Genomic DNA, 7805 nt, shown 5'->3' on the forward strand with positions numbered 1-7805 from the left:
TTTTCACGTGTTTTAAATTTATCAAAGTTAAAAGCAAGAAAGATATTAAAATAAGTAATTTTTTTCTACATATTTAGCAGATCTAAGAATTTTTTTTCTTCTTATAATAGGGAACTAATGTGACTGTGTATATTCCCATAAAAAATAGACCTCTGTGATGCCCATGATTATAAATATTAATCTAAATAATTTTCATAAGGCCAAAAGCTTTTTTTTCTCCTTTTTTAACCTACAGGGTTTAATTTTTAACTAACCACTCTCGAAGGTAAGATTTTTTTGGTTGTGGCAAATATAATAGATTCCGATAGTTAATAAGTATTTTTACAAAATATATCAAAGTTATTTCATCCAATTTACTGAAAAGTTTAACACCACTATAATATAACGTTGTTATACTTATGTTTATTTATTACATTTTTAAACCTATGTCTGATAAGCAACAAATTAATAAAAACGTAAAAGGAAGTGTCAGATGTCATTAAAGATAACATTTATCAAAAGGAAACTAGGATCAAAACATTTATCAAAAGGAAACTAAAGTAAAAGGAAACCCCTTTTTTTAATCTTCGTTTGGATCTTGGAGGAAAGTAGATAAGAGTTACTCTCTGTTTTTATCAAGCAAGCAGTCTGTCCGAAAAATATCCAAATCAACTTATTCATCTTGTTATGATATTTTCCTGAGTGCTTAGTAAGTTAAGATGGCTGAAAACGATTTCTCTAGTAGCATAACGGCGTCAAAAGCAGTGTCAGATAGTTTTGAATTTAAATGGACGGTAAGAAATTACTTCTCTGATGGATATTTATCTGATGGCTTTTGCCAAGAGTTTTTTTCGAAACTTTGTGGTGGAATTAAATTTCAAATAATTGTTTACAAATGTGATACTAGAAGAAATCGAAATCCTATGTTTATAGTGAAGGTTGTTATGAAAGAAAATGCTGAAAATAGTGTGATAAAAACATTTCTATTTTTTGAAATCCGAGATAATAATGGACATTTATATTTAAAGGATTCGATAGAGAATCGATTTTCTCATTTGAATGAGGAGTATGAATGTGATGGTTTTGAAATGCCATTATATAAGCCTGTTTACGGGCTGTTATCTGATGGAAGACGTTATGAAATGCATTTTCAGGAGGGAAAATTTATTATTAAAGGAAGTGTTATTTTTCAATGCTATGAAGAAAATATTGTTTCTCAACCGCTGTGTGAAAACATTAGTCAACTTCAGAGCGATTTGAAGGGCTTGTTGAAAAACAATTTTTATGCTGACATTAAGTTTCTTATCGGTGATGATATACTGCACGCACACAAGAATATTTTGTGCTCGAGGTCTGTAGTTTTCAAGAAGATGTTCGAGCAAAATATGAAGGAAAACAAAGACAGCACAGTAGAAATTACTGACATACAAAAGCCGGTCTTCGAAGCTTTTTTGAGCTTTCTTTATACAGGAACCATTCGAAACAACGAACTTGATATAGTTATGTCTCTCTATTCAGTTGCTGACAAATATGCAGTAGAGACTCTAGTAAAAACTTGCAGTAATCTTCTTGTTGGATACCTATCTGATAAGACTGTACCGCTTATCTTGAAATTAGCAGATAAGCATAACGATGCTACATTAAAAGCAACTGCAATAGATTTCATTTGCAAAAATTTTGAAGAAGTCGAGACCACAGATTCGTGGGATACTCTGTTGAATTCTGATCTTCACTTGGCTTCTTATGCTCTTAAACGAGTCTCACTAAGTGCTGTTAAAAAATGTGTTGAAAGTAAGGGTGACTGTTGAAAATGTGGCTTTGGCAGGGGCGGATCCAGAAATCTTTCCTGGTGAGGGTCATAGATTCAGATCCCCTCCCCCACCCACAATTAATTTAAAAAAAAAATTTTTTTTTAAATATTTTTTTTTTGAAAAAAAAGCTGGGGTTTTTAATGCTAGTCTGTCTTCTCATTTATTTTTTTTATAATGAACAGTGGAACAATACATAAATAATTCAAGTATTCAAAATCTTTAAATAATAAATGTAATGCGTTTTTTTAGAAACTTTTGCAAATACAATCTTTGGTTAAGCCTATTGAAGCGCGCTTCAACATTATTAATGTTTACAATGAAACTATGACGAATTTGGTTTTAATCTTTTGGATTATTATGATTCTTGAAACAGAGAAGAACATAATTAGATGGGGAAAAAAAATCGATTTTTTCCCCCATCTAATTATGTTCTTACCTTGGTGTATATGCCCCCTTCATTAATTTTTAAAATATTTTATTTCTTTTGTAAACTATTAAAAAAATTGTGTTTTTTTTGTCTATTTTTTGGGGAGGGGGTCATGACCCCTAAGTTCCCCCCCCCACTGGATCCGCCACTGGGCGGGTGAAGATGTAACTAATATTCCCCGTGGCAGAACGATATAGAGTTCTTGTAGAAAGATTTTTTTGGGGAGAAGTAAAAAATTTTGGTTTCCTTTTCTTCAGATTTATATTCAAAAGATGCCTTTCTCGCGCATCGGAATGGAAAAAAATGCTTGTGATTTTTCAATTCTCATTTGAGAGTAATCTATATACATAATAATAAACGCGGATGTGTGTGTGTCTGTTTGTCTGTCTGTCTGTAATCACAACATATCACCCCAGAAGCCTCGCCCAGGCACGAAGCTCGGCACATAATTGTGTTTTGATGTAATGAAGAAGTATTTTTTTTCTTTTTCAAAAATTGAGATTAGTTTTTTAGTTATCAGTTATTTTATGAGAAAATCAATGCTTTTTCGTCTTCAAAGAGTCTTCCTTTTACTCCTTATCATATACTTTTCTCCACTCTTATAAATGTATGCTAATGCGAACCTTACAATTGAAATATTAATTTTCGGCAACTTAAACCAATAATATACGAAGGAATTAATAATTTAATTGTAAGGTTCGCACTAGTTTACATTTATCAAAGTGGAGAAAAGTTTAACTTTTGTATTAAAAAAGTGGCAACATATTCGATACGTAAATAGAACGCTTCGCTTTGATATATTTGTCGCTGTTCATAATTGTTATAATAAGTTTTTCTTCTTCTTTCCACGCTCTATTTTTTTTCGTAAGCGAAGACGATAATTTTTGTAGCGATATAGAAATAGAAATTGATACCAAAAAAAATTATATAGAAATAGAAATTGATAGCGTGGCGGACAGCTGACCGCCTTAGGCGGCTAGTGAAAAATAAATAGATAGTAATGAAGTAAAAAATTTTGGTTTTCTTTTCTGCAGAAATTTTCGGTCTATTTTTTTGGCAGTTATTACTATTGATTTCTACATAGTTTTTAAAGTCCTATATATTTAACACGATATTATTTATTACAACAACTGAATTTCGAAATGAAAACACTCATTTGGTAACCCCTTTTTGATGAGTCCCGATTTGGGCGCTTTCGCCGTCGATCTGTTTTTTTCGGTAGATACTGCTACGGATTTAATGATTTTTTTATTTTTTTTTTAATATGATTATATACAAAATGCAAAAAAGTAAATAATTACTATGTTCCCCTCAACAAAATGCGAGAATATCTGTCATAATATTAGAATTAAAAAATATATTACATATTCAATTAAAAAAACTATATTATTTTATCCGATTTTTTTCTTTTTCCGATGTTAACGCTTCTGTTACTTTAAATTTGTAACTTTTATATTTGTTACAATTAAAAGTATCTTGCAGAAAGATATTAGTACTAGATAGGTATGTCGCAGCAGGGCTAATACTTTTAAAGCAGAAAAAATTGTGCGTCGAAAGTTATGACTCATGATAAGAATAAATAAATAGCTGAAATTATTTACTTTATAAAAGTATAGTACGAAATCAGTGGTGTTATGACTCGAGATTCTTTTGCTTCTAAATTAATTTATTTTACAATACAACACTCAGAATAATAGGACTATTTACAAAAGATATTATTTACATAGATGCTGGAAGTAAAATCGTACATCTTAGAGATGAAAATCGTATAGAGTTCTCATAAACACAACGTATCGTAAGTTCTTTAATATTATAAACATAAATAGAACATGAAAAAATAATTGCCAGTTTCACAAACGCAAAAGATAATGTTAATTATCTCTTGCGTTTATACATTTGAACTTATAAATACTCAAAAGATAATGTAATACAAAATAAAATAAAGAAACATGACGGAATTGACAAACTTAATGTGAGTGGCAACATACTCCCACCTTTGTATTGCTGGCACTTTTGCTCTGAAACAATACACTGCTGTAACACTGCAAGAAATTAAAAGTTATGAATAGTTCACAAGTTCATTCATTTCACTGGTACGATTCGACGTCTACATCGAATTGTTCTTGCTTCCTCTAGTTGGATCTTATTTTTTCTTCCCATGGGATCTGCAATGCCTAAAACGTCTAAATCCCATACTTTTGACAACTCCATATTTTGCAAACTTAATGCGACTAAGTTAACCTTTTTCTTTTTTCTTCCTAGACCTAAAATTGTCCAACCTAGTAAGGTTTCTATGGCTGAAACTCCTGATCTTAACACTTCTATTTTTCCAGTCAGAATTCTTCCAAGTACATCAGCTCCTAGAAGAACTCTTATAGGGGGCGTATCTTTTCCAACATCTGTTATTTCTATTCCTCGAGAAGCTAGATCAGCAAGTAAACTACTATCCTGTATCCTTGGTAGCTCAGAGCAAATTTTTTCTTGGTCAAGAAGAGATATTAAGGTCGTATATTTGCGATTTAAACTTTCAACAGTTACCATATATCTCTTATGCTCTGAAGCAGGAGAAGTTCCCCCACCAAACAGTCCTTGAGAAAACACTTCGCTTCCAGTGGGAGAAAGTTTCAGTTCTTCAGCCAAACTCTTTTCAATATAGGAACGCTGTGACCCATCATCCATTAGTGCACGAACACAGACTTCCTTGTCTCTGTTTCGTAGTCTGATCGTAATTGTTTTGAGATATATTTCACGTTCAGAAGAACGATTCGTAAACAATATTTCTGTTGCTTTCTGTTCATCATCTGCTATTTTGTCCTTAGAGGAAGAATTAATTCCTTTACGTAGATCTGGGCAAAGTATTGTGTAATGCCTCCGTTTACAAACTAAGCACCTTACATTACTGTGACATCTTTTTGCCATGTGACCAGATTTGAGGCAAACAAGACAGCATCTCTTTTGTATAACTCGTGATTTTCTGTCCTCGTAACTCATTTCTGCTATTTTCTGGCAGTCTTGACTTGGATGTGATCGGTCACAGAAAATACAATTGTTTTTTCCTACTGAGGTGTTGGCGATCAGTGTAGTAGCAGTAGGTTCATCTGTTTGGATCGATTTGTGGTAATCTTTTCGTTTCTCGCCACTTCCCTTATCTCTACCAAACCCTTCACGAGCTAAATTGATCATTTCTTCAGATTTGACCTCATGTCTCAAAAAACACATTAGTTTTTCGAGGGATCTCTGACTGGAAACGTCATCAGTATTTTCAGAAATTCTACTCCGTTCCCAGGCTCGCATAACATTTTCAGATAAGCATGACTCTACAAGAGGCGCTAGAAAGTCAGCAAATTTCTCTTTCGTATGTCCCAAACTTTCCAAAGCTCTTAATTTTGTCTCCAGCATATCGTAGAGGGTTGCTAAATCAGGAGAATTCTTTCCGGCAGTAGCATTTTTCATAACAAGTGAAAGGAGATCTCGAACGTATATTTGTACTAAAAGATCTTCTCGGCCAAACCTTAATTTTAATTGTTTAATGGCTTTCGGATAATTCTCTGCTGTTATTGGGAAACTGGAAACTAATCTTGCTGCCCTGGATTCGGGTACCATAGATTGGTATAAATATTGGAACTTGTCGATCGCAGATAAATCTTCGGATTCATGAATTTTTGAAAATATACTCCGGAATGTGAGATATTCTTTAGGATCACCAGAGAATGTCTTCAATTCAAATTTCGGTAGTTTTAGTTTCACGGCATTAACCTCTAAAGAACTTTTGGCGATGGAACCGGAGTCCTTATTCAAAAAATTTGCGACTTTTGCGTCTAGTTCAAGATAATTATCTCTGTAATTTTCCGCTGCTTCAAAATCAGTTTCGTATTCAGCAACGGTCTCAGGTTTTTCTAAAAGTACTGAGGATATTTCATTTTGAATTTCATTCAAACGAGAAAATTTATCTTGCAATTGTGACCTTAGTGCCTGCAACTGATTAATATCCTTGGCAACAGTTTCCGGTGTCGCCAAATATTGCGCCAACTTATTCGACGTGGTCGTAAAAGTTGTTCTTAATGACTTTCTTTTCACTTTAAGAGCATCCATATTCTTAATGTAAATAATATTTAGTCAGTTTATTTACTAAATTCACTTAATAAACCCTCAGTTTCTACTTATTCTAAATCTCGAGTTAATTTTCTTTTTTAAACTTAATTCAGATCAAACATATAAACTGTACATAAAAGAAGACTTCGTAAAAAAGATATAACAGAAGCAGCCAAAATTCAAAATTATTCGTACCTATTTAATCCTTGACAAAGTAATATCTTGTTCGTAATTTTGCCGTCTTCTATTTTACATCGAAATGCAGAGTATAATGTCCTGTCGCGGACGCCACTTTGTTATGACTCAAGTTTCTTTTGCTTCTAATTACTTTATTTTACAATACAACACTCAGAATAATAGGACTACTTACAATATATTATTTATACAATATTATACAATATACATAAACTTACATCATAAAGATGAAAATCGTATCGAATTCTCTTAAACGCAACGTATCGTAAGTTCTTTAACGTAATATTATAAACATAAATAGAACATAAAAAATAATTGCCAGTTTCACAAACGCAAAAGATAATGTTAATTATCTTCTGCGTTTATACATTTGAACTTATAGATACTCAAAAGATAATGTAATACAAAATAAAATAAAGAAACATGACGGAATTGACAAACTTAATGTGAGTGGCAACAAGTGGTGTATAGAAGTGTGTGGATAATGCTTAATAAACATTTTTAACATCCTCGCCAAAAATTTAGTCATAATATATAAAAAGTTGCGAATTAATATTCAAATAAGGACGTAACAATATGAGGTATTTCTAACAATCGTTTCCTCTGGCAAAATTATTAGTAGTGTTAAATTTCAATACGGTTTTATTTTTCTTTGTTTAAATATTAAATATCAATCCTATGTGTGTTCATTTTTTTTCCGACAAGGATATAAAAAAAAAATGTTTTTAATGTATTTTTATATAATTGGAACTTATGCACTATGATTAAAGTATTTTTTGAACAAAATTCATTTGTTTGATTCCGTAAAAATATTCAAAATTTAACGATCTAAAACTTTGCTTTTAAATTTGTTTAAAAACTATTTTGTAATCTCAAAACAAATAGTAATTATTTATTAATGTTATAAATAATTTTGTTTGAATAAACTTTTTATCTGTTAAAATTACCGGGTACCCGGCTATTTCATTACAGTAATATTATTAATCGGATAAGTAGAATAAAATTTTTTCATCCGGAGCCAGTGAATAAATTATTTTTGTAATAAAATATAAAAAATAATGCTAGACGCAATTATTAATGATACCTTTTCAACTAAAGTAAATTTACCTGATTAACGATGGAACTTCGGTAAATGGAGGACCCACAAATTTCAACTTGAATACATAACTTTTGCTACAAAAATAGAATCGACTTGTGGGTCGAAGAAAATGCTGGATATCTTTTTAACTCGGTGTTTGGCGCTAAGCACCACTGACCAATTCGTCTGCACTAGTATGAAATATGAATAGAAAGTCATTATT

General features: G+C 31.6%; 2 protein-coding genes across 2 annotated transcripts; one reads left to right on the plus strand and one right to left on the minus strand.

The window, feature by feature from the left end:
* The first annotated feature begins 698 nt into the window (after positions 1-698).
* On the plus strand, positions 699-1787 carry LOC107454913 (speckle-type POZ protein B-like). The gene has a single exon (XM_016072252.3). It carries the CDS (start codon positions 699-701, stop codon positions 1785-1787), a length of 1089 nt encoding a protein of 362 aa, XP_015927738.1.
* A 2512-nt stretch (positions 1788-4299) lies between these two features.
* Positions 4300-6309, minus strand: LOC122269273 (uncharacterized). Its single transcript, XM_043041531.1, has one exon. The coding sequence runs from the start codon at positions 6307-6309 to the stop codon at positions 4300-4302; it is 2010 nt and encodes a 669-aa protein (XP_042897465.1).
* Between the last annotated feature and the right edge of the window lie 1496 nt (positions 6310-7805).

Source organism: Parasteatoda tepidariorum, chromosome 1 (genome assembly GCF_043381705.1).
Source record: "Parasteatoda tepidariorum isolate YZ-2023 chromosome 1, CAS_Ptep_4.0, whole genome shotgun sequence".
NCBI lineage: Eukaryota > Metazoa > Arthropoda > Arachnida > Araneae > Theridiidae > Parasteatoda > Parasteatoda tepidariorum.